At 34.5% G+C, this 27,822-nt stretch overlaps 1 protein-coding gene across 1 annotated transcript in view; it reads left to right on the top strand.

Moving 5' to 3' along the window:
* The first annotated feature begins 10,116 nt into the window (after positions 1-10,116).
* Positions 10,117-27,822, top strand: part of TFEC (transcription factor EC) — a 139,475-nt gene continuing 121,769 nt past the window's right edge. Inside the window, exon 1 of the mRNA XM_043589310.1 lies at positions 10,117-10,361. Within this exon, the coding sequence (XP_043445245.1) occupies positions 10,164-10,361 (198 nt within the window). The 5' untranslated portion in view covers positions 10,117-10,163. The remainder of the gene's footprint in view (positions 10,362-27,822) is intronic.

Raw genomic sequence — 27,822 nt, 5'->3', positions numbered from 1 at the left:
TCTTTTACCTTATTTCCCTGCCTTATCTCTGTCTGACAAAGATAATCAGCACATAATATTAATGATTTAGGACCTTGACCCTGGAAATAGTGAGACTATAACAAAAATGTTCTTGATAGCAAGTCAATACATTTAAATGATGCCACATTTTAAAATTACAATTTACCTTTTATTTACTTTTTGATGTGAAGTTCACAAAACATAAAATTCACTTTAAAGTGTACAATTCAGTGACTTCCAGTACATTTACAAATGTGCAACCATTATTGCTTTCTAATTCTAGAACATTTTCATCCATCACCCCCAAAATAAATGCATTCCCATTAAGCAGACCCTCCCCGTTCCCCACTCCCTCTTGCCCCTGACCACTACTAATCTGCTTTTTCTCTATATGCATTTGCCTAGTTTGGAATGGATTAAACATAAATGGAATTAAGTAGTATTTGGCGTTTTTGTATCTGGTTTCTTTTAATTAACATACTTTCAAAGTTCATCTATGTTGTAACATGTATCAGTACTTCATTTCTTTTTATGGCTGAATAGTATTTCGTTCTATGTATGTAACACATTTGTTTATCCATTTGGACCGTTTCCACTTTTTGGCTTAATGAACAATTCTGCTATTAATATTCATGTCCAAGTTCTTGTTTGAACATCTATTTTCAAGTCACTTGAGTGTATACCTAAGAGTAGAATTACTGGGTCATATGGTAATTTTATGTTTAACTTTTTTAGGAACATACTTTTATTTTTATATATGCTAATATTGGTTATTCTTCAGAAAGTTATTGGCTAGGATTTATTATGCAACCACAGATATTATTTACATAAGACATTTTGGGCTGAAATATCTACTAACTACTATCTATTAATCTACTAACTCCTGTCTCCATATTCAATGGTAAGGCTCCAAAGACAGAGTAACTTTGACAGGTAAGGAAACATGAAATGGTGTGCCTTCAATCAAAATCATGGAGGCATCAATCTCCCCATCCTGTGCTTTCATTCAATAAACACTCACTGTGTTTCCAGCCATGTATCAAGAATGATTTTAGGAACTTGTGATACACACAAAAAGACAAAAAAGATTTTGCCTTCATGGAACAGGGATGTTAAGAATGTGAGAAGGAAGAGAGAATTTTAGATATGGGTAAGAGCTATGGAAACAATTATGTAGGGAATTGGTATGAAGTTTCTATCATAGACTACTAAATCAGTGCTTCTCAAATTTTAGTGTGCTTGAGAACACCTTGGGATATTGTTGAAGTACTGATTTGAATATAGTGGCTCGTGGGTGAAATGTGAGAGTCTGTCTTTTCAACAAATTTCTAGGTGATGCTCATGCTCCTTTGGGTCAGGCAGAGAAGGCCTTACTGTTTAATGACTTTTCAGCGGGGACATGAATATGGAATATGCATCAATAGCCAGCCTAGTCAAAATGTGGGAGAAGAAAATTCCAGGGAGAGAAAACAGCTTTTACAAAGGCTCCATGGAGGGAAGTAGGCTTGGTGTATCTGAGGGAGGGAAAGTGCTATAGAGTAGTAATCCCTCCCTGACACATAGTTGGTTATACAAATACAGAACAAGCCAGAATTCCTTGACCCCCTGCTATACTAGTTACAGCCTATTCCCCACCAACAAATGAAAGAATTCATTCCTAGATCCAAGTGCACCTTTGAATCGGCTTCCTTTATTTTGTGCAATCTATTTTTCCAAAAATATATCTTCTTGCTCACCATTTATTGCAGTTCTAATTTCTTTCTAACATTTAGTTTCTTTTTTCTTTTTCTTTTTTGTATCTTGCCCTTTTCACTTAACATTGTGAGCATGTCCAACGAAATTAACTATTCTGAAACATGATTTTACATGCATGTATCAAGGTATATTTAGAAGTTCCTGGATTTTTGTAGCTTTTTTGTTTTAATTCTTTGGGGGGGGGCACCTATTATAAACAAGACTATGATGAATGTTATTGTATATAAATCTAATGGCATGTCTCCAATTAGTTTCTTAGAATAAATTTTTAAAAAATATAATAGCTAGACTTTCAAAAAACAGCTTAATTGCCTCCAGAAAAAGAAAATGTTCTAGTTTACTTTCATACTGTCAGCGAATAGTCCTTATTTTGCCCACTTTTTCCCTTATTAACTGGTAGTATAATAACTTTTTAAACTTTTTATTGACATACAATTTACATACCATAAAACTCAGTCTTGTAAATTATACAATTCGGTGGTTTTTAATGTATATTCACAAGTTTGTACATGTAATTTTTAAAAATTTTGTTAAATTTATTGTATTTATTGTTATTTAAAATTGTTTTTTGTTGTTGTTTCTCTCAGGTTCTCTATATAGTTATTTGGATAATTACAAATAATAATCACGTATTCTTTCGTTGGCTGGAACAATACTTTTCTTAATTATTGATATTTTGCTATATATCATAGGACTTTGGAAAGTCAAACTTATCTGGATTTAGTATTCCACTTACTAAATGTATAGTGTGGGGCAAATTACTTGTGATTGTTGAGTTTCAATTTCTCCATTTGATAACAATAAGGAGCATTCTTAAATAGGCTTATTGAAAATGTTGAAGGAAACAATATAAAGTGCTTAACAAAGTGTTTCATATATGGTGATATTGATTTTTTTTTTCATGAATTTCTAAAGATCAATGCTGCCCAGGAAATAAAATGATGTGAAGATGATATACAAAAGAAGATTACTGCCACTATTAAATTATATTCATATAAATATAGTTGTTGTTGAACAGTATCTTCTAGACATCCTTGAACTGGAATATATCTACCTTTTCTACATACATAGTTATTTTATTTTATTATGCTGCCTACCCATAACTAGGATCCCATTTATGCCAGCTCAGAAAAATAGCTGTTTATATCATTAAAAAAATCTCCAGAGAACCTGCATTCTCTTTGCATGACTCACAGTGGTGCCTTACAGCCCTTACAGCCATAAATTCTTAATCTCCAAATTTGATACTTCCTACTGTACTTTTGGACTTTTCTCTTTGGTATAGTAATCTTTCATAACATGCAGCTATTGAGTTTGTTTTTGTTAGAGAAAGACTGTTAGACTATACTAATCATGTCTAAATCCTTTAAATATACCTCATTTGTTACATTCAAAAATAATGGGATAGCCCTGAGCAATTGTATATAGGTGCAAGACTTATCTAGGAGTAAAAGAGGTATGAGAATGCCTTAAAGTTAATTTTCTCATTAGGAAAAGATTCCAGCAGGCAGTCAATTGATCAAGAGAAACTGTTTAAACTTTTTATGATGCAGACACAATCAGATGTTTATTTTTAATACATACTTGAGCACAAACATTTTAGATTATTTGCAGGTTATTTGGGAATTTGCAAACATTTTACAGTTGTGAATGTATTTGAAATGGAGGAAATAAATAATTGAATAGAAAGTTTTAGTGTTTTGTAAATGCTGAGAAATGTTTTTTTCTTTGTTAGACTGACCATCAGCAGTGGTATGAAATGATGATTTAGAGACAGGGTGAGTGAAATGTCTATTCTTGTCCCAAGTCAAGGCATTCACTGAAAAAATCGCTTCAGGCCATAACTCTGGCATGCCATGGGTTAAATAAAGGTCAACTCCAAGTGAAAAATAAAAATCAGTTGATCTTTTGGTGTTAAAGGGGCAAAATAGTTATCATTTTAGATGCTTTTAGTGCTCTTATAATTCAAGGATTTTGGATTTCTTTTTCCCTCAACTGAGAATTTTTAGGCCAGTGGTGTCCATAATGTATATGAGTGCCTGGGGGCATTTTGAAGGGGAAGAGAAGAAAATTTACCATATTTTAAAAAATGTTCTCACCTATACAGGCTCTTGCATGATATTTAATAACGCAGTGATGTGGCTAGCCCTCAGGGGTTTAGAGTGCTTTTTATATTTAAATTAATCATAACCATTTGGAACACAGATATCTGGAAAACTATGTTCTAAGCCCATCTTTGGCTCACTGTTTACTTCTGTAAAAAATATCTAAATATGGACTTATAATTACTTTTCAATATTTCCTCTTATTTGTCTCTGTTAAGAAGGTTGTGGTGGCAATTTGTCAGTCAATGGGAGCTCAAAACTCCATGTCTCTTTGGTTTTTAATCTTGGGCCCCATCACATTCTTTAGATAAGAGTGTTACCTGCCCACCAGGGTGTTGAAAAGATTGCCTATGCTGATTCATATGATGTAACTATCACATAGCAAACGCTCATTAAAGGTCAACCTGTATTAGGGTTAATATTATCCCTGCTCTGTATCTTCTGCTAAGAAAATACTGAAAGCAGCAAAAATCAAAAGGAGGATTATCCAATTATTTGGTTAATTCTGATACATACTAACAGCTGTGTAATAAGCGTGTGGTGATGTGTCTTTTGGGAGGTATGGATACTGGATGCATTATACTCACTGGTTGGAGTCTTTCTTGGATTACCTGTGCAACGCAGACAGTTGTCTAAAAATGATCTACCATAGCCAGGGAGATTAGGTAAGAGGTAGGCAGGTAGCATCTTTAATTCCCAGGACAAATCAGACTTGGTAGATTTCTACCATAATTAATTTGTTTGCAAGCTCAAAAGAATGGGTGAAGTTTCTGCATATCATTGCTGGAGACAATGACAAAGCACAGACTCTAACAAAAGTGGCACATGGTCCAGATTAAATGAGAAGAGTCCATCTTTTCCCCTTTTCTTGGTTGGAAGATGTTGATTGTTATTGTATCTGTTTGTATAGGCCAAAAAGAAAAACACCTAAGCTTGTGAGATAAAATTCTTTTCTTTTAAGTAAACTCTTCCTCTTAGAATGTAACACTCGTTGATTTTTTTCCTATTAAAAACTGATGCTTTACTGTGGGAAAAGTCTTCCTGTGACTGGTGATAAATGATTGTGAAAATAAAGGCTTATTGCAGATTACACTAGACCAGCCAGAGAGCCTTGGAGTTAAAGAATTAGTAGGCCCTTTCAATGAGAATCAGCCTGAAATTATGTCCATTTATGCGACATGTGTTCTTATTTGCTCATTCATAGAAGAGTAGATTCTATTATTTTTAAAGTCGTAAGGGGCCTTACAAGCACGGCACACAGAAGGTGGTCAGTCAATATTTGCTGAATAAATGCATGAATGTATTTTAATGTCCCTCTCATTGTTGAAACCCTTTCCATTTTTTATATACTACAGAGAGTCATTTAGCCTGTGCTTGAACATTCCAACAGACTAAAAGCTTACAAAATTCAGAAACAGCCCTTTTCATTGGTGGATCACTCTAATTATTAGATCTTTTTCTTTCTTACTTTTTTTTTTTTTTTTGAGCCAGATTTTATCACCATGTAATTTCCACCCTTAGGTTTTAGTTTGGTTTTATGGGAGAACATTAAAATAAATCTACTTCCTCTTTCACATGAAAGCTCATCACATATTTCAAGACAGCTATCATGTCCCCATAATTCTCTTTTTCTCCAAACTAAACTACCATTTTTCAGTTGATAGTGTTTCCAATTCCCTAACCATCCTTACTCTTCTTTTCTGTTTTTTTTTTGTCAATGTTTCTACATACTTATTTCTTATCATTTCTGCATAATGAGTACTTTTTTAAATCAACTGTGGTAGCTTTTATATTTGCATTATTTTATTTAATTCCCAAACCAATCACATAAAGTAGTTTTTTTTTCAATGAAAGCACTGTGTCAAGGCCATCTAGCTAAGAGACATGATTTAGAGTCACGCTGTCTTTAAATAACCACCAAATCATGTGCAAGTATCTTATCCTTAATTTGCCTTAATTTTCTCATCAGTGAAATGGGGAGTATAATCATACCTGCCTCCTAGAGCTGTGAATTAATATTCATATTAATTATGAGTTAATATTCATAAATCACTTAAAAAAGCATCTGGCCAATAAAAAGCATTGTAAATGTTTATAAAACAAGCAAAGCTAGTTTATGCTTTCACACTGTTCACAGTAAACCATACTCTCTCCCTATAATGTGTGTTTTTTTTAAGTGTGTTTGGTATGCACTTCAGTCTTAACTGAGAGGGTCTCTGGTATTTCTTACTGCTGGCCACAGTACATTTTGGAGGCACTCTACATCTACATCTTGGATGCTGCTTTGGTGAAGCATCATTTGTTTCTAGGGGGCAGAAGAAATGTCTTTCACTGAGATCTACTTCCTGTGGCACAGATTTGCATGTCATGGAACCCTACATCTTTTTATTTTCCTGAAGTTTATGAGAATGTGCAGAAACCCCTCATCTCATTTAGAACTCCACCTTCCTCATTCCACCATGTAGGCCATTGTTAAACTTAAAGAGGAGAAATGCTGCTTTTAGAGAAACAGACACTTCTTACCTTCCCTCTCTGTAAATTATCACAAATTCATCCCAAGTTATCACCTTTGTTGTTTGCTTTGTTTTGTTTCTGTTGTAAAGGTCACAAAAAATGCTGTTTGGATACATTGAGTCTTTGGTCAACTGAAATCTCCAAATCTATTCTGTATAAATTATGGTGAACCTGGATATTTCCCAATTTACATCTATTTAAATTTTGAAAGCCAAAAAATATTGTGTATTTTCCACTTAAGTGAGTTTGGTCCATTATTCTAGCCTATCACATATTAATAACAATAGCAATTTATTGAGTCTATTATGTCTCCAGTACTGTTAGAGGTTTAAAGTATTAAATTGTTATTAATAATTTTTACTAAGTCAGTCAAAGATATCATATGTTTTCACTCATATGTGGATCTTCAGAAACTTAACAGAAGACCATGGGGGAAAGGAAGGGGATAGAAAATAGATACAAACAGAGAGGGAGGGAGGCAAACCACAAGAGACTCTTAAATACAGAGAACAACCTGAGGGTGGATGGGGCGGGGGAGGAAGGAAAATGGCTGATGGGCATTGAGGAGGGCATTTGTTGGGATGAGCACTGGGTGTTGTATGTAAACCAATTTGACAATAAATTATATTAAAAATATTATTAATAATTATTACTATATCATATTGTTATAAAATAATCAGGATAATAATAAGAGTTTTATTTTTAAATGCTGATTTTGCCATTCAATGAATGTTATTTCTCCCAACTTAGTTTTTTTCCCCATATGTGAGCAGCACCCATTCTATGTGTTTCTCTAAGTCAAATTAAATACGTTAAACAGCAATAGGGAATGAAGGTTCTGTGTCCACCATTACAAATGTTACTCAAGGTCGGTTTCCCAAGCTTCTGTGGTTTTGTCTTCAAAGGGCCCTACAAAATAGATATCTGAGGACTGAGAGCTATTTTTAATATATCAATAAGTGAAAATTTGGGGAAAAATTAGGCTCATGTTGAATTATTAATCAGCTCTCTTTGGGATTGATAGTTTTAGCAACTTTGCCTCCCTAATAACTGAGCTCACATAGATTTATTTTATCAGTGAACACATTATAAAAGACTTTGTAAGATGCTTTGCTGAAATTAAGAACTGATATTATATTATAATCCTCCTGACAATCACCTTAGGAAGATATGTCTCTAATTTTATTTTATAGAATGCTGTATTAGTTTCCTAGGGCTTTCATAACAAATTACCACACACACTGGGTGGCTTAAAACAACATAAAGTTATTCTCTTACAGTTCTGGAGGCCAGAAGTCCAAAATGAAGGTGTGAACAGGAATGGCTCCTTCTTGGAGACTCAGCTGGAGATTTCCATGTTTCTTCTCTCCTGGCACAACTCCAGTCGTTGCCTCTGTCATCACATTGAAGTCTTCCCTCTGTGTCTGTCTTGTCTGTGTCTCTTCTCCTCTTTCTAAAAGGACTCCAGACATATGGATCAAGGCCTCACCCTACTCCAAGATGACCTCATCTTAATGTGCAATTTAATTATATCTGCAAAGACCCTATTTCCAAATTAGGTCATATTTATAGTACCAGGGGTTAGGACTTCACATACTTTTTGGGGGGGAAGAGGAGAGGGGACACAATTCAACTCACAACAAAAAGAGAAAAGGAGAAATTACTCAAGTGACCAGGGCACACATACAGAATATGAACGCAATGCTTTTGTCATCACACACTACTCTTTTGTTTCCAGCTCCCAGTCTCTTAGTGAATATTGCACTTTATTTTTTGTGTCTTCAAAGACTAGCTGCTTAATAATTTGCTGTAGAATTTCATGGGGACTAAAAATAAAGCTCGCTAATTCTTGGTGTCCAAATCTATTATTTCCCATTTTTATTAAGTTGTTCTCAACATTAACTTCGGTTCCTCAAATACTTTTCTTGTTTCCAAGCTCATATAATTGCTCTGGACAATTTATTTAGATTGGTTTGCTGATTTCTTATTACCCACTCTCCTATATTGGGCTTCAATTTCATTTTGATGATTGTTCTATATACTCTAGTTTAAAGCATAATTAGTTCTGCTTTTCTGTGTGCATATGCATCGTTCCTGGGCTGTAGTTTGTCATAGAAATCACTGGTCTTTTCTTATATCCACCTTCCCTTTACAGTTCTTCTGTTGCCTTCCAGTAAGGGTTGGCAGTTCCCTTTACAGTTCTTACTGTTCCAGTAAGGGTTGGCAGTTCCAAGCAGAGCACAAATTACCAAGTACACAGCCAAATTTAATCAGTTAACCAACCAGCCAATTAATAATTATTGGATTCCTATTATGTGCAAGAGCTGTGTGAGACTGGATGTTATAACAACGTAAGAAAGAACACAAAAGAAATCTTGCCTTTGAGGAGCTTGTAATCTAGTATGGGGAGTACAACAGAGTAAACAGGCAATTGCAATAGTATATGGTAACTGCTATGAAAATAATTGGGCAAAGATGTTCCCTGTGTGCAAGAGGAATACCTTACCCAGATTTGAAATAATTGCTAGCACCACACTTTTGTAATTAGTTATATTTTCTCATATATTGTTCTCTTATTATTCTAACTTACTATCTACTTTTACATATCTCCACTGTGCCTAGGATGAGAACTCATTTTGCAGCCAATGTATTTTTTTTTCCTTACGATAATGTGCAACATATTAATCCAATAAGAACAGTATTATTAGAGTTAACAACATTAACCTCTTTTTTTTTTTGCAGATTCATATCAATGATATAGTTCTCTAGAAAAAAAATCAGAAAAGAAAAGGTTGGTATGATATCTTACAAATGCTTAAACCAGAGTTTATCTCATAAAGACTATTTAAAGATATGTTAGAGCATTAATTCTAAATTCCCTGGGGTGCATTTGTTTAATCCAGACACTTCACATTATTACAATGTCATATATGGTGCAAGATTTTATAGAGACTAGAAAAAAAAAGATGTTTTTCCAGATACATTGAACAGTAATATGGATGGCCATTAGCTACACATTCAGTTCCTCTAGCAGCTTCCTCGTTTTACTTTCATGGCTTTTTAAGAGGTTACTTCTAGGACAGCACTGCTCTTCAGTCTGCAATAGTTCAAGTCAGAAGCTGAGTGAGGGAAATGCGGTATCCATTGTGGTCTGTTTTTCTATGTGACAGTTGTTCCTATTTTGTGTTTGTTTCTCCTTTAATAAGGATACAACTTTCATCTAGGGAGATGTATGGATCACTTGTTAGTGCACTTAAATGCACTAAGGCACTCCATCAGCTGGAAATTGTGACTTGTAGTTGAATTATTTTTGCACAGCGAATGGTTTTCCTTTTGACATATTTTAATATACTTGCACACTGAGAGCAAGAGTGGGTGAACAGAAAACAGACTGTTTTATTAACCCAGCAGTCACCTTTGAGGTTTGTACATGTCCACTTTTTTTCTTGCCTTTGTACATAATCCCAAGAGGCTGGTACCTGGCTTTGCTCAGAATAACAAAGTCAGGCACAAATCTCCAAACACAATTGTTAGCTGAATGCCAACTGTTTCTTCTCATCTTTTTTTTTTTTTTTTTAACTTGAGCATTAAGAATTGTATCTTTATGGGTGAACCTTAACCATTAAAGAATGAGTTTGTTTTCCTATTTCAGATGCTCTCCCTATCGTTTACTAGATTTATTTCACAATATGTAATCTTAGGTGATAAAAGAAAATATTTTTTGCATGTTTTTTGCAGAGATCCTTTTTTTCCCACATCCATTAATAGTGAGAAGAAAAGAAGACAAATATGTTACAAGCTCTAACGGGACTCCAATTTCAACAGAAAGAACAATTTGGAGAAAAGGAGAGGAGACTTCAACTCAGCCAGGAATCCAGGGCCCAGCGTACACAGTTCCACATGCAATTTTCATGCAAACCAATGTTTCAGAGACTCTTCTCAGTAAGACCAGAAATTTCTTCAAGTCAATTACCATCTTTTTCTAAGGTATGCATCTGTATATATATACATATATATATACATATATATACATATATATATATATATTATGGCTATAATTTCTAAGTAAATACAGTAGGTAATCACATCTAAAATCCATACATTTTAATTTTACTCAAAAGTAATAAAAATCCATACCCTTCTCCCAGCTCCCAGTAAGTGGCTCATTTAAAAGTATGTAAATATTAGAGCGACAAAGCATTCAAGTGCATAATTTTCTCTTTCATATCATCATCATTATCAATATCATCATCGTGATAATAAGACCAGTTGATATCTTTGAGCCTTTTATATGTTACAAAGAAGTTTCATATCATCTCATTTGATATGAAACCAAACCAATCAATGAGGTGTGCCTTATAAATAGAAACATTACTAAGAATGATAAGCCTTTGTGAGGCACCTGGGTGGCTTAGTCGGTTAAGTGTCTGACTCTGGGTTTCGGCTCAGGTCACGATCTCACACTTCATGAGTTCAAGCCCTGCATCTGGCTCTGCATTGATAGTGCAGAGCCTGCTTGAGATTCTCTCTCTCCCTTTCTCTCTGCCCACCCCCGCTTGCTTGCTATCTCTCAAAAATAAATAAATAAACTTAAAAAAAAAGAATGATAAACTCTCTAAAAGCATTCCAAGACTTCTAAAATACAACTGAGTGGTATGGTAGTGAGAAAGCATGACATCTTTGAGTTAGAATTCTGAGTCTGCATTGTTAATTCTCTGATATTGGGCTTCTAAAGCATTGCTTTGTTGAATTGTTCAATATGAGAGATAATAATTTTGCCAAAAGTGGTTATGGAGTTTGACTGGAGATTACTTTAGTAATGAAGATTACTAAATTTTAGTGTGTAAAGGTAGCAAATGTATTATAGATGGGATTTTTTTGCAGGGGAGTAGGTTAGAGAACATAACTTTGAAGGTTAACACCATGAGTGTATGACCCTAAGGCTAGGAACCCATTCAAGGGAAAACACCTAGTAGATGGCAGAGGCAAGATTGGAATCCATTTGTTTTTCTGCGTGCCAGTACATATCTAGAATTCAGTTTCATTTAAATACCATATTTTGAGCCACTACCTTTGACCGAGTTCTTGATCTATAATTATAAGATACAAATAAGAGATCTGACTATAAAAATTTTATAATGTAGAAGGGTAAATAAATAAACACATTTGAAAAAATACTGTACATACATGTGGTGCATTTGTACTTGTACATGGGTTCAGTGGTTTCATGGAAGGCTTTATTATTGTGAGGCATTTAAGTTAGACCTAGAAGAATTGCTGCATCCATTTTTGGGGAATACCTATATTGACTATATTTGCTTTAGCTTTCATATTAAGCCTATTCTTTAGAAAATACGACTATCGCATGAACCTCTTGTAAACTTTGAACCATGAATTCTTATTTATTGTAAATTAAGCTTTCAAAAGTTATTGCTTTTTGGGGTCATGGATATCTTTTGTTTATAATTATTTCTGACTTTATTACATTTTTTATAGTCCTTCTAACTTTATTTATTTAAAAAAAATTTTTTTTTCAACGTTTATTTATTTTTGGGACAGAGAGAGACAGAGCATGAACGGGGGAGGGGCAGAGAGAGAGGGAGACACAGAATCGGAAACTGGCTCCAGGCTCTGAGCCATCAGCCCAGAGCCTGACGCAGGGCTCGAACTCGCGGACCGCGAGATCGTGACCTGGCTGAAGTCGGACGCTTAACCGACTGCGCCACCCAGGCGCCCCCCTTCTAACTTTATTTAGTAAAATGTGTTTAGGCAGGAATGCCTTTTTAAATTTTTTGCTTAAGTTTTAATTTTTTTTTAATTGAAGTATAGTTGATACACAATATTACATTAGTTTCAGGTGTGCAGCATAGTGATTTAACAAGACTATATGCCATGCTATGCTCACTACAAATACATCCGCCATCTGTCACAATACAATGCTATTATACTACCAGTGGCTATATTCCCTATACTGTACCTTAAAAAAATTTTTTTTTAATGTTTTTATTTTAGTTTTGAGAGAGACAGAGTCAAGCAGGGGAGGGGCAGAGAGAGAGGGAGACACAGAATCTGAAGCAGGCTCCAGGCTCTGAGCTGTCAGCACAGAGCCTGACATGGGGCTCGAACTCAGGAGCAGTGAGATCATGACCTGAGCTGAATGGAGTCGGAGGCTTAGCCTGCTGAGCCACCCAGGTGCTTCCCTATGCTGTACCTTTTATCCCTGTGACTTACTCATTCCATATGTGGAAGCCTGTATATTCTATACCACCTTTACCCATTTTGCCCATGCCCCTACACCTCTCATCTCTCTTCCTAAGCAGGCATACTTTTCATGGAAAAATCACTTAACAGTGAGTGCTACAGTCTTTGTCTTCTTAGAATCATCATCATTATCCTCCTTACATCCTCATTATCAGAACAATAAAATCTTAGTCCTTTTTAGCAAGTGCTATGGGGACAACCATCATGCTAAGCACTTCAAGTACATTATTCCTAGTTTCTTAATAATCCAGTAGAGTAGTTGTAAGCCCCATTGTGCAGAAAATGAACTGAAGCTCAGAGATTTTTAAGAAGTTAGTTCAGAAGATCGCAATCAGCAAGAATGTTTTTGTTCTATGACCATGGCAATGTTGACACTTATTATTTGTCCACCTAGTTGGAGTTTATCAGTTTCTCACTAGCTTTATTAGTGAGAATTCAGATGATTTCCAGTACGAATAGCCCATTTGGAAGCAGATTAAGCCGCCAAAAGAATTTGTTGGTTTCTAATACTAGGAAGGACAGCTGATATCAGGGGTGGCTGGAACCAGGACTTCAAATATGTTAAGAATGTGTTTATCTCTCCTCTGTGCTTTTCTCTGCATATTGTCTTTGTTCTCAGACCAGCTCCTTCTTGCAGCAGACTGGGTAGGCTTCATTCCCTCCAGGCTCACACTCTCACAACTTGCTACCCAGGAAAAGGGGGGCTTATGTTAATTAGCTCCAGTGTGAAAATTTCAGATAAAGACTTACTGGGATCACAGCTCCATCCCTTGGTCTGGTCATTTAGGGGGGAAGTGAGTGCTATGCTCAGTTTCTATTAGGCAGGTGTTCACTTCTGTGGCTGTGGGGAAAGATAGAAGGGATAGTGCTTTATTTCAATATCAGCACTCTGGGGGTACTCTACAGATATGACCTCCAGAAAACTATTTGGAGGTAGTCCCAATTTTTGCCTCTTAACACAGGCCATCATGGTATCTGCTCTCAGTGTCTTAATTAATTTTCTACCAGTGACACCCCAAACTGATATGACATAATAAATCATACCTGCAGGATGGAAAGTTTTTGTCCAATTTTGCCCATTAAGCTAAAGTATGTCAAGTTTGTTATGAACATTTGAAGTTGGTTTTAATATTTTTCTAGATCTTAATATTTTGTTATTTATCTAAGGTAGAAAGTTTTGTCTCTGACTGGGAACTGGATCAGCCTCTAAAATTAAAAGAAATGAAAATCAGTACATAATGGATAGTTTCCAGACTCTGCAGAAGTGATATGTGGACAGACATGCCTTATCCAATGGTCAGCCCCCTCATTCTTTTGACTCAGGCAGGGTGCTACTGTAAAAGATTATAAACTTTAGAGACACATAGTGTGCTAAATACATTTTAGATACTATGTTATGAGACTTCTTAACACATTGTAAGATACGTTTCAATAAATATTTATTAATTTATTTTTAAGAATGAAATTTGGCCGTTTTAGAGTATGTAAAATACTTTATTTTTTTAGAGTATGTAAAATTCTTTAAAATGGAAAAATATTTCTTTCTAAGCACTATCATGTGCCAGCCCTGCGTGGAATGTTAATGGACAGACTCTCTGTGGAAGCTCTATCCTCTTGAAGTATCTAATTTCATTCTGTTGATAAAATGTAGAAGGGATAAAAATTATGAGAAAAATGTAGTCCGTTTCTTTTCTATAACAGTTTCAAATTTTTCTTGAATTCCCCCACTGCCCTCCCAATACTCATACCTTACTGGGAGACAGGTGGATAAGAGATGGGTCAGAGGAGATAGCAATTAGGGAGTGGAAAATGGGAGAACAATTTAACCTTTTAGTTAAATGTATTTCAAACCTTTTAGTTTAAAATGATTGCTTTCAGGTTAAATCTGCCTGTTTTTGGCAAATACTGTCTTTCATGGGTATGAAGCTTATGTGTCTATATGTCCTCTACCATGCTTCCTGTTGGCTTGCACTGCTAGGTCTGTGGCTAATGGGATTCATGACCTGTCCCCTTGGCAGAGGCAGGGTCAATGGTTAACGCCAGTCGACCTTAACCTCAGTCACAGAGCCCAAGCTGGACCACCTCATATCACTTCTTAACCACTGGGGGCTTGCAGGAATATTTGTTAAGTCACCATTTCTGATATGCTGAGGTCACTCAACACTCAGAGTTCTAAATGGAAAACAGACCAAATGCTCCTCTCGTTCATGTTTCTTCTCCCTTTTGGGGCTTCTGTTCTTTGCAGACCCTCCAGTACATACACACTAACGACTTTGACCCAGAACAGGGAATTAGGACCTTCATGTCTAGACAGACTTGTTTCCCTTTGTCTTCTTTCTACATTTTTCTCTTTTTTTATTTTCTTTTTTCTTTTTTTTTTTGGAGGAAACATTACTTCTCCCTGCTATGAACTTCAAAAGTTCCTTTTTCAAGTTGACATTTACCTTTACTTTTCTCTGGGACCATGAGCAGAAGGGCAAGGAGTTGGAATGCAGAAAAGGAAAATATACAAGAGGTATATATCAAGGATATTAATCCTGAGATGGGGGTAAAATTTACAGAACAAGAGAAGGTAATAAAAAAAAAAAGAAAACAATCACAGAATCAGTTGCTAAATATTCCATGCTTAGATAAAATTTTCTAGTTGTACTTCGGGTGTTCTAAATTTGTCAGATAACCTGTAGAATTTGGGTATCTCCTCTAGATAAATCTCATTTACATTTATGCTGAAAAACCTTTTGAAGTTATCTATTTCAAAGACCTCTTAACAACACTAGCTTCAAAAAAAAAGCAAAGACTTACAAAGGAAATAATGTCAAGTGTCCTTTGTATTACACCTTACATACTTTAAAAGTCTCTCTGTCTCTAGTGTTGATAAAAGGGAAATTACAGAAGCTATAGAGCTAATATACATAAAGTGACAACTATGCATTGTCTAGAAAAGTTTTTTTTTTAAATCAGCATAAAGACATTTTCCTCCTAAAGTTCCATTTTGTTATAAATATGAGGAAAGCATGGTTCAGACCTGAGCAAATGTAGCTACTACTATCTGATAATGAGTGATGGATGAATGAAATGGTAGCAGGGGCTTAACTTTCATCCAAGTTATGATCATCTTCATGATCAAGAAGCCTAAAGAAGACACCTAATCCCCATTGTGTTTTCTGAATAATACATTATTCATTATTATACATCTGAGACTCATAGCATCTAATACCCTGTGAAATAGCTTTATAGCCCAAGAGTTTACTAATGGAGGAAAATGGCTCACTGAAACCAAGGGGTGCAAGAGTGGGAATCATCTGTTTCCTTACAGTCTTCAAGTATAAGACAGTCTTTCACTGTGACTCTTATTAATCAATACCCACTTTTCAGGTTCTGTCTTGATTTTAGGTAATGAAGCAGAAAGAATTATACACCCTTTGGGGTTACATATTGTGGCCTCCAAAGATGTTATAATATTAATGTTCTTCTTCACTGATTGGCTTATAATTTTAGCATAATTTCTTTTTACCTATCTTGAAAATTGGTCGCCTTTAACTTTATAATCTTCCTCCATAAATGTGAAGACTGTTGTCCATTTTCAATTTTTCCTTGTCTCTTTTTTTTGAGACTTTTAATAAATTATTATGACTAACAGCCACCTTTTCAAAGTTCTCATGGTTACTTGAAAATACATCATGGGAATTGACCAAAAAAAATCATTAAAGGTCAAAAATAACATGCACCCAGCAGATAACTTTGTTTTGCTAATTTTTAGTGGCAATGCTACTGTCTTCATTTTCAATTATTTTTTAAAATATGTAGGTGCAGATATATACATGCTAATTATTTCTATTAGCTTCCAGTAGTTGAATAATGGTATCTTTTTGTGTTAACTGATCCTATGGGTGAAATTTCAAACATAAATGAGAAAGGCAGAAATAGTATACATCTCCACTTCCAATTACGTTTAAAATATTAATCTATAACCATACAAGCTGAGATTCAGTGCAAGATTTAAGGAGATGTCTTGGGGTTTTGTTAATTGTTTTATCTCTCTAGATTCAATAGTTCTCAATCTCTCTGGCTTTTCTTTCAACTTTCTTCTGTTTAAATTCAAGGGACTGTCTGTCCACAACTTTTTTGAGACTTCTCCAGTCTGATTACACACTGTGTAAGCAGCAGTTTGGGCAGATACACTTTTCACTTGCTAGTGGAGATAAAACTAGCTTTCCTTCTCTTGTTTGGCTCCTAGTTACAACACTTTCCCTTAGTCCATTGGAGACCCATCTATTCCCTTGGGGCTCCAAATGTTCCCTCCTGCTTTCTTAGACATGTTCCATCTTGTCACCCTCCCTTAAATTGTTCCACCACATTCCAGGCACTTGTTCTCACCATATGCTGTTTTATTTTCTATACAGCTTTTCAAATTATCTGAAAATAACTAACCTTTCATGTTGAAGGGTTTGGGTGTTGTTTACTTGTTTATTGATTGTTTGGCTCAACCACTGAAAATGTAAGCTTCATGGGAGAAAGGATCTTGTCTATCTTGTAGATGCAGCTCTGAGGACTAGAACTGAGTAGGTGCTTATCAATATATTTGTTTGATAAAGGATTTTCCTTAAAACTCTGCTTTGGGGGTTACTTTTGGGGGGAGGATGACTTTTCACACTATCCCCAGGCTAATTAATCCACTACCATGGTTTCAATAAATGTAAATGCTTTAATCTACACAGGTTATAGCTGACATCCTCTGAGCCTACAACCAAATATCCTGCTTCTTTTACCTGGATGTCTTTCAAACTCAATATGGCCCAAATTAGATTAGTAATCTAGTGGCTCCCAGTGCCTTCACAAATAAAACAAAACAAAGACCCTGCTCATCGCTCAGTGTTTTGTACTTCATAACTGGAATACTTATCCATGCTCTTGCTCAATCCTTAAAACTGGGCTCATCTTGGGGTGCCTGTGTGGCTCAGTCGGTTAAGTGTCCGACTTCTGCTCAGGTCATGTTCTCATGGTTTGTGAGTCCAAGCCCTGTGTCGGGCTCTGTGCTGAAGGCTCGGAGCCTGGAGCCTGTTTCAGATTCTGTGTCTCCTTCTTTCTCTGCCCCTCCCCCATTTGTGAACTGTCTCTCTCTTTCAAAAATAAATAAATGTAAAAAGGAAAAACAAAAAGCAAAACAAAAACAAAAACGGGGTTCATCCTTTCAACCCAGTTGTCTCTGTTATTGCAAATTCTTATTGAGTTTCCCTCATACTGTTGAGTTTACCTTATAAATAGTTCTCAAATCTATCCACTTTACTCTACTGCTGCTGCCATTACCCTAGTCAAGTTAATTATCTTTTCTCATGTATTTGACTATAATGCTCCCTACTGATGTCCTAACTGCCTGTCTTGTTTCCATCCAATCTTTCCAGCCATGTATCCCTAAGGATCTTTCACCCTGTAAATGTGACTGTAGTATCCTTTTCCCAAATAAGCAAACACACCAACAAAAGCTTTTCAGTGGATTCCCATTCCCTTTCAGATAAAGTTTAACCTACTTAAGTTGCTTAGAGCAGGTTGTGTCCTGACTCCTCATGTCTTTCTTTGAGTACTCAGAAAAGTGAATGATTGATCTTTAGGCAATTTCCCTTACATTATACTTTCCTCAGCTGGACTATAGCTAGAAGCAAATTTAAGATTATATTCTCCAATAAGAACTTTGTGCCCTGTTTTTCCATATTAATGATTGAGAATGGAATATTAAACTTTGAAACAGAGGAATGTGTTAGGATTAACATCTGAAGATCAAAAATATATTCCTTAAGATTAAAATACACAAAAAGTGTTACTAGCAACAAAGCTTAGAATTTTCTTTGGGAATCATCTTTGGATCTGCTCCAACACATGAACAAATGTTTCATTGAATCACAGTTTTCAGACATTGCTGAGTGGCCAAATTATTTTGGTCTAGAAAATTTTCAAAGCACTTATTACTTGTGTCCAATTATAGCCATAGAAATGTATCAATAACACCCTCAAGCATTTTCTAATTCTGAGGTATCATCTATTTCCTGTGAATAATTTACAGTATATTCATATTGTCCCCCATCCCCACCCCCAAGCTTTTTTTCTGCAATGAATGCTATTTTAAAAGTAAAAATTCCTTTGCTGGTTCTTGTGAACAAAAACACTCCTCCTTTTTCTTTAACCAATTATTTGTATAGTCAGTCAGGTCTGCCATTGGGGCAAATAGTTTAAATATTTTAAAAACTGTAATCCTTGAATTGTGCAAAGTGTGAAAGATACATAGTGTATGTTAAACTTATTTAAAATGGTTACTTTCTAATTCTACTTTCCTTTTTTTTTTCTTCCATTACAGTTGGAGCATATTGCAATTGCCTTCTTTCACTGTTATTAACTTTTTCCCTTTCATCAGAAAAAAGATCTTGCTTTCTTTGATTCCCTTAACTGATATTTTAAAAGAACTCTTCCCTCTCTTGCTGTCTCTCAGGCAAGTCCCATCTCAATTGTACTTTGTCATTCATTATCAGTCTTTGTGTCCATTCTCTTATCCCAGCTTAGTTTTTTTTTTCTTTTCCTTTTTCTTTTTCTTTTCCTTTTTTGGGGGGGGATGTGGGAGAGGTAGAAGTAGGGGGCACTGGTGTTGGGGGTCTCCTATCATTTCAGGCCTTAAGCAAATGAATTCATTTCAAATGGAAATTGCATTTTACATCAAAAAGTTAAAGTTTCCTTGTCTTAATAAATTAGAGCCTTCTATAACACATACTCACCTAAAGAAATTTTAGAATAGGACTTCCAAATAACTAATAACTGGAAAATTCTGATCTTGGGCTGTAGTCACTGAAGATAAGGAAAGACATCTGTGTCAGTACCCCAGCTGGCTTTTACACAGACATTTCAGACTCAGTGTGCTCCTGCTCTTTCTTTTATCTATGCCCATCTGCTTGTATGGTGTGTTCCCACCCTAACATATTTTCAGACCCTTGCCATAGGGCAGAAGTGCCTAGCAATTATTTGTTGAGATAGATAGCCCACATAATACTGTAAGTGACATCTGTTCTGTAGGAAATCCTTCCCTTGTGGCAGCAGTGTCATATTGGCAGCTCATAGGAATATCAAAATTGACATACAGGAACAATTGAATGTTTCATCTTATCCTGAATTCTCACTCAGAGAGCATCCAATACCAGATGCTTTAGAGGGCCCTGTAACCCCCTGACTCTTTCTCTTGTTCTCTCTACACCTATGGTAATTGGCAATACTACACTATGGGGAAAATTTCTTCCTGACCCCAGCTGGTAACCAAATTATGCCCTAAAGCGTGAAGATTGGCATATTTTAAGTTTATTGTAGCTAAGATGGTGAAAAAAGAGATGTTTTTCATATTAATGTGCTTACCAGATTGACCTAAATAATAGCTTGAATAGTAAATTCCACAAATCACTCTTAATAACTTATTATTTGGCAAAATTACAATGACAGATGAACATTTTAATCTTTTAAGAGTGTTGATCCCCATGTTTGGCAATTGGTTCTTCTTCTTCACATTATTTCAAACTGTTGGTAAGAAAATTCCATAATGGTTCAAGATTTGAATCTTTGTATAAAAGTGTATTTGATAAAATATTAATTCATTCTGAGTAAACTCTGAATTTGTTGCTTTTTAGCTGTTTGATGGTAAGAAGGCAGGCAGAATTTAGAGCCAAAAATTGGGAGCAATAATGGCTCTATTCATTATTAGAGCCATCATTGGCAAGTTGAAAATGCAATATGCAAGGTAGGTTCTGAATAAATTCACACTTAATTCAATTTCCCAAACAATCTACATTGGTGGTGTTACCCTCTTCAGTGATTTCAGAATACCATGACAAACTTAGACTGAAAAAAGTTAGAATGGTATAATTGTGAAAGTCTTTTAAAATTAGAATTAAAATTAATCTACTCAATTACATAATTGGGGCAACCCATTTAATTATGTTTAAGTAAGACTTAAACATTTGGTATAAGTAGTAAACTACTCTTTTACCTCTTTATAATTCTGTAGGTTAGCAATATAGGCTAGATTCATTTTAGTGGTTCTTCTTTTGCTGTTCAGTTGACTTACTATCGTGATTATCCTGGGGATTGATGGTCTAATATAGCCTCCCCCAGAAGTCTGGTTTTGGTGTTGACTGTCTGCTGGCCATTTGTCTGTAGAATAACTTGATTTCTTCATATGTAGCAGTATTCTAAAAGCAAGAAGAAAGGGGGCTAGCCTTAATGAGGAAATTATTTTATACTTCTGCTTGCATGTTGTCCTATTGGGCCAGACTCATGGTTAAGTCCAGAGTCGATGTAGAAGACCATAAAATGGAGCAGATACAGAGAGGTTTTTCTTCTCTTTCTTTTTTTTTTTTTTTTATTTTTTTTGGGTGCTTCAACTGTAATAATCTACCACATATTGCTGCCATATTGCTGGTAGAAACTTATCTTTCTGATTCCTTAACACAATACATCCATTACTGGAATATTGTGCTAAATTCTGTAAATCTGCAAGAGAATTGTGTAAATAATGTAAAGATCAATAAAACTAATTCCTCTTTCTATACATTTTAAATACAAGTCCTTTGTCAAATTTTATCCCAGCCTATAGTTTGTCTTTTTATCTTTTCAAAAAGATCTTTGACAGAGCAAACTTTTTTAATTTGGACAGCATCCAATTTATTAATCATTCACTTTATGGATTGTGTTTTTGCTGTCATGTTTAAGAACTCTGTTTGTATATTGCTATGTATACTCTGTTTATTCAATTCACTGATATTTTGTTGAGGACTTTTGCATTTAAGCCCTTGAAAGATATTGACCTATGTTTTTTTTTTTCTTTCCATTTTTTTTGTATTGTTTTTGTGTGACTTTGATATTAGGATAACACTGACCTCACACAGTGAATTGGAAAATGTTAGTTTCTCTTCTATTTTCTGGTAGAGATTATGTTGAGGTGGTGTCAACCCTTATTTAAAAATGTTTGGTAGATTCCACCATTGAATCCATCTGGGCCTAGAGATTTCGTTTTTGTAAATTTCAAATTATAAATTTAATTTAACAGTTATAGAGTGTTGAAATCCCCAGTTAAAGCTGTGGATTTGTCTGTTTTTCCTTTCAGTTCTATCAGTTATTGTTTCATGTATTTTGATGCTGTGTTGCTTTATTTAAAAAAAATTTTTTTTAATGATTATTTATTTTTGAGAGAGACAGACAGAGTGTGAGCTGGGGAAGGGGCAGAGAGAGGGAGACAGATAATCCAAATCAGGCTCCAGACTCTGAGCTGCCAGCACAGAGCCTGACTCAGGACTTGAACTCACAAGCTGTGAGATCATGACCTGAGCTGAAGTTGGACACTTAACCGACTGAGCCACCCAGGCACCCCATGCTGTGTTGTTTTATATATATACATGTAGGATCACTATGTCTTCTTGGTAGACTGACCCTTTTATTATGTAATATTTGTTGTTGGTAAGTTTCTTCTCAGAAGTTCATTTTATATGATATTAAAAGAGCTACTCTTTTTTTTTTAAGTTAAGGTTTGCATGGTATATCTTTTTTTAATCCTTTCAATCTGCATATATCATTTTTTAGAAATATGTTTTTTATCCATTCTGCTTTTCTGTCTTTTAGTTGATATAGTTGAAACAATTAAAATTAATGCAATTATTGATATTTTAGGGAGTAAGCCTTGTATTTTATTTGTTTGCGATTTGTTCCCTCTGTTTCTTACTCTTTTGTTTTCTTTTTCTTTCCTTCCAGTAGGTTACTGAAAGGTTTTTTTCAGAATTTCATTTGACTTATTTACCATGTTTTTGACTATATATCAATATATCATTTTGATGATTGCTATAGTATATTACAGTATACATATATTTACTGTCACTAGCTACATATGTCACAGAATATGCTAGAAATGACATTTTAGTGCTTTGAATAAAGTGTAGAATATTGACCTCCATTTTGGTCTTTTTACCCTGCCAACTTTTAAAATATAATTTTCTTTATGTTTTCTACATATTTTGAGCTCACATCAGATGGCATTATAATTTTTGCTTCAACTAACAAGCATAATTTTAAAAAATCAAGAAAAAATAACTCATAAAATAACAATTAAGAAATGACCCAATTAAAAATTGGGCAAAAGATCTGAGCAAATACCTCACTAAAGAAGATATACAAATGTCATTTAAGTGTATGGAAAGATGTTCAATATCATATGCCATTAGGGAATTTCAAATTAAAACCAAAATGAGATACTATGACAAACATATTATAATGTCCAAAATCTAAAACACTAATACAATACCAAATGCTGACAAGGATGTGAAGCAACGGAAATTCTTATTTACTGCTGGTGGAAATGCAAATTGGGACAGCCCCTTAGGAAGACAGTTTGGTGTTTGTTTGTTTGTTTTTTGTTTGTTTTTAAATAAAAGTAAACATGCTCTTTCTTTCTAATTTTCTACATAGAGGATCATGTCATGTATGAACAAAGGCAGTTTTATTTCTTCCTTTCCACTATGTATATTTTATTACCTCTTTGTTTTGCTTTGTTTTATTGCATTAGTTAGGACTTTTAAGAAGATGCTGGAAGGCATTGGTGAGAGGCAGTATCTTTGTTCTTTTCTTTGCTTTTTTTTAATGTTTATTTATTTATTTTGAGAGAGAGAGAAAGCTAACAAGGGAGGAGAGGAGGAGAGAAGAAGAAGGGTAGAGGGGGAAAGGAGCAAAAAGAGAGAGAGAGAGAATCCCAAGCAGGCTCCATGCTCAGTGTGGAGCCCAATGCAGGGCTTGATCCCACAACCCTTGGATCATGACCTGAGCCAAAATCAAGAGTGGGTCATTCAACTGACTAAGCCACCCAGGTGACCCTCTTTGCTTTGTTCTTGACCTTAGTGAGAAAGCTTTGTTTCACACAGTTCAGTTTAATATTAGATGTTGGAATTTTTGTAGATATTCTTTATCAAGTTGAGGAAGTTCTCCTCTATTTCTACTTTGCTGAGAGTTTTTACCATAAATGGGTGTTGGATTTTGTCAAATGCTTTTCTGTATCTCTTGATATGATTATGTGATTTTTTTCTTCTTTAGCCTGTTGAAGTAATGGATTATATTAATTGATTTTTAAGTGTAGAACCAGTCGTACATACCTGGGTTAAATCCCAGTTGGTCATGGTGTATAATTGTTTTTATACATTGTTGGAGGCAATTTGCTAATACTACAATTTATTGAAGATTTTTGCATCTATGTTCATGAGAAATCTTGGTGTGTAGTTTTCTTTCCTTGTAATGTCTTTGTCTGGGTAATGCTGGCCTTATAGAATAAGTTAGGATATATTCCTTCTGCTTCTGTCTTCTGGAAGATATTATAGAGAATTGGGATAATTTCTTCCTTAAATATTTGGTAGAATTCACCTGTGAGTCTATCTGGGCCTAGTCCTTTTTGTTTTGAAAGGCTATTAATTATTGATTCAATTACTTTAATAGGTACAGGTCTCTTCAGATTGTCTAGTTCTTGTATGAATTTTAGCAAATGTGAGGATAGAGTTGTTTATAATATTCTTTATTGTCTTTTTAATGTCCTTGGGATCTGTAGTAACATCCCTCTTTCATTTTTGATATCGATAATTTGTGTCTTCTTTCTTTTATTCTTAGTTTCACTAGAGGTTTATTGATTTTATCGATATTTTCAAAGAGCAAGATTTTGGTTTGTTGTTTTTCTGTATTAATTTCTTGTTTTAAAGTTCATTGATTTCTGATTTAATTTTTATTATTTGTTTTCTTTTGTTTACTTTGGATTTAATTTTGTCTTCTTTTTCTAATTTCCTAATGTGGAACCTTAGATTACTGCTTTTAGATCTTTCTTCTTTTCTAATATATGAATGCAGTGCTATAAATATCCCTCTAAGCACTTAATTTTCATTTCATTTGTTGTATGTTAATTTTCATTTAGTTCAAAATATTTTTAAATTTCTATTGCTTTTTTTTCTTTGACCTATTGTTATTTACAAGTATGTTGAATCTCTAAATATTTTGAGATTTCATGCTGTCTTCTATTATTGATTTCTAGTCTAAATCTGTGGTCTGAGGGCATACAATATATGATTTCTATTCTTTTAAATTTATTAAGATGTGTTTTATGGTCCAGAGTGTGGTCTATGTTGGTGAATATTCCATAAGAAATTAAAAAAATATGCATTTTGTTGTTTTTGGATGAAGTAGCCTATAAGTGTCAATTATATCCAGTTGATGAATGATATTGAATTTAGGTGTGTCCTTAGTTATTTTCTGCCTGCTGCATCTGTCCATTTTTGATATATAGGTGTTGAAGTCTCCAAGTCTAATAGTGGATTCATCTATATCTCCTTGAAATTTTATCACATCTTATTTCATGTATTCTATAGTTAAATCCATACATATTAAGGATTATTATGTTTTCTTATAGAATTGACCTCCTTATCATTATGTAATGGCTCTCTTTATCCCTGATAATTTTCTTTGCTCATAGATGTACTATGTCTGAAATTGATGTAGCTATTCCTACTTTCTGTTAATTAGTGTTAGTATGGTATATCTTATATTTTTTGTCTTTCATTTACTTTTAATCCATATATTACATAATACATAAATATATGTATATAATTATAATCTTTGTATTTAAAGTGAGTTTCTTGTAAACAACATGTAGTTGGGTATTGTTCTTTGATATACTCTGACAATCTCTTTTGATTGGTACATATAGACCACTGATATTCAAAATGATTACTGATATAGTTGGATTAGTATCTACCATATTTGGTACTGTTTTCTCTTTGTTTTCCTTGTTCTTTGTTTCTATCTTTTTCTTCCACTCTTCTTCTGCATTTTGTAGTTTTCACTAAACATTTTGTGTGATTCCATTTTCTCTTCTTAGCATATCCATTATATAATAAAAAACTTTTTTATTATTTTCCCTAGAGTTTACAATATACTTTAACAACAAATCCAAGTCCACTTTGAAATACCACTATATCACTTCATGATAGGGAATGTACTTTATAATAACAAAATAATCTTAATTTTCTCCCTTTTGTTCTTTTATGATTGCTGTCATCCATTTCACTTGTACATAAGCATTCTCTCTCTCTCTCTCTCTCTCTCTCTCTCTCTCTCACACACACACACACACACACACACACAAGTGTACATAATCAAGTTCATTGCTACTATTATTCTGAATAAACTGTTTTTCTGTTAGATCAATTAAGAATAAGAAAACTACAAGCTTTTATTTTATCTTCACTTATTTATTCTCCTATGCTTTTCCTTTCTTTATGTAGATCCAAGTATCATTTTCTTTCTCTCTAAAGAACTTCTATTAATAATTCTTTTAAGACAGGTCTACTGGCAACAAATTCCTTTATTTTTTGCTTGTTCGAAATAGTCTTTATTTTTCCTCAATTTTCAAGGATAATTTTGCAGGTTGCTAGGTTGTTGTTTTTTTCTTTCAACACTTTAAATATTTCACTCTACTCTCTTTTTGTTTGCATGTTTGCTTTTGCCCTTGGATAGATAAGGTGGTTTTTTTTCCCCCGTTGTGGCCTCTTTCAACATTTTTTCTTTATCTTTGGGTTTTTAAAGTTTGAATATAATATGCCTAGTGTAATCTTTGAAGCATTTCCCTGTTTGGTGTTCTCTAAGCTTCCTGGATCTATGGTTTGGTGTCTGACATTGATTTGGGGGAAATTCTCAGTCATTATTGCTTCAAATATTTCTTCTGTTCCTCTCTCTCTACCTTCTTCTGGTGTTCCCATTACGTGTATGTTATACCTCATGTAGTTGTCCCACAGTTCTTTAATATTCTGTTCTGCCTTTTCCAATCTTTTTCTCTTTCCTTTTCAGCTTTGAAATTTTCTAATTGTCATATCATTAAACTCGGAATTTCTTTCCTCAGTCACGTCCGGTCTATCAATGAGTCTGTCAAAGGTATTCCTCACTACTGTAACAGTATTTTTGATCTTTAGCATTTCTTTCTAATTCTATTTTAAGATTATGTTAGTCATCTGTTCTTGCATGTTGTATACTTTTTCTACTAAACCCCTTAGCATGTTAATCGTCCGTGCTATATCTGACTCAGGTCTTATATGTTACTCTCCTCAAACTGTGGGGTTTTTTGCCTTTTAGTATGCCTTGTAATCTTTTTGTTGAAAAGTGGACATGATGTATTGGGTGAAAGAAGCTGCTATAAATAGGCCTTTAGTAATATACTGGTAAGTTATAGGGAGGGAAGGGAAACATTCTATAATCCTGATTAGGTCCCAGTCTTTCGGTGAGCCCATCCATGCCTTTGGACTGTGAACTTCACACCTTCTCAATTCCCATTTTCCCATACCATAGGTGGGACAAGATGTCTACATGGGGCTGACATTGGGTATTTCCATTTCCCAAGTAGGGTAGGATCTGGTAAAATAGTTTCTCCTGAGAGAAGGTCTTGTTAAGAAAAACAGTGCTCTGGTGTATTTCAAATGGTTATTTTCCCCTACCTTTTGTTAGAAATAGAAGGGAATTTTTCTCTGATTATTCATTGTGAGAGCCTGGTAGAACTCCTGGAGATAAAACTGATAAAAGTGGGAGGCTCCATATGTCTGGGTACTTCTAGATCTCTTAACTCTTAGTCTTGTCCTCACTGGGCCTCCAGCAATTTATCATTACAGTTTAGGTTTTCCTCCCATGCTACTGGTTCCAAAGAAGTTTTCTGCTTCTGGATTTCTGCTTGGGTAAGTTGTGGTTCTCTGTATCTGTTTGTCTGTCTCTCCAATTTGGAAGGGGGCAACAATTTTCCCTGTGACCTCACTATTCTGACAGATCTCAGAAGAGTTGTTGAGTTTTTAGTTTGTTTAGTTTTTAAATTGATTGTAGGATGAAGTAGCTACTTTTAAGCTCTTTACATTCTGGAGCAGAAACCAGAAGTCACAAATTTACTTTAGTTTTGTTTTTTCAGTTGGTATAGTAGCATGAGTGAAATGTTTTCCATTTTCAATAAAGCAGAAGCACTTCATAGAGAAAGTAGGTTTTAAGGTGAGCTAAGGCAACAAAGTTTTGAAAATTCAGTGGTTTTATGGCCAAATATTAGACAGCATTTTGAAAAGGTCAAACTCTAAAAGGAATAAGTAACAAACTCTGTATTATAAATTCT

This window comes from Prionailurus bengalensis, chromosome A2 (assembly GCF_016509475.1).
Source record: "Prionailurus bengalensis isolate Pbe53 chromosome A2, Fcat_Pben_1.1_paternal_pri, whole genome shotgun sequence".
NCBI classification, from domain to species: domain Eukaryota; kingdom Metazoa; phylum Chordata; class Mammalia; order Carnivora; family Felidae; genus Prionailurus; species Prionailurus bengalensis.
This window is presented reverse-complemented; position numbering and strand designations above follow the sequence as displayed.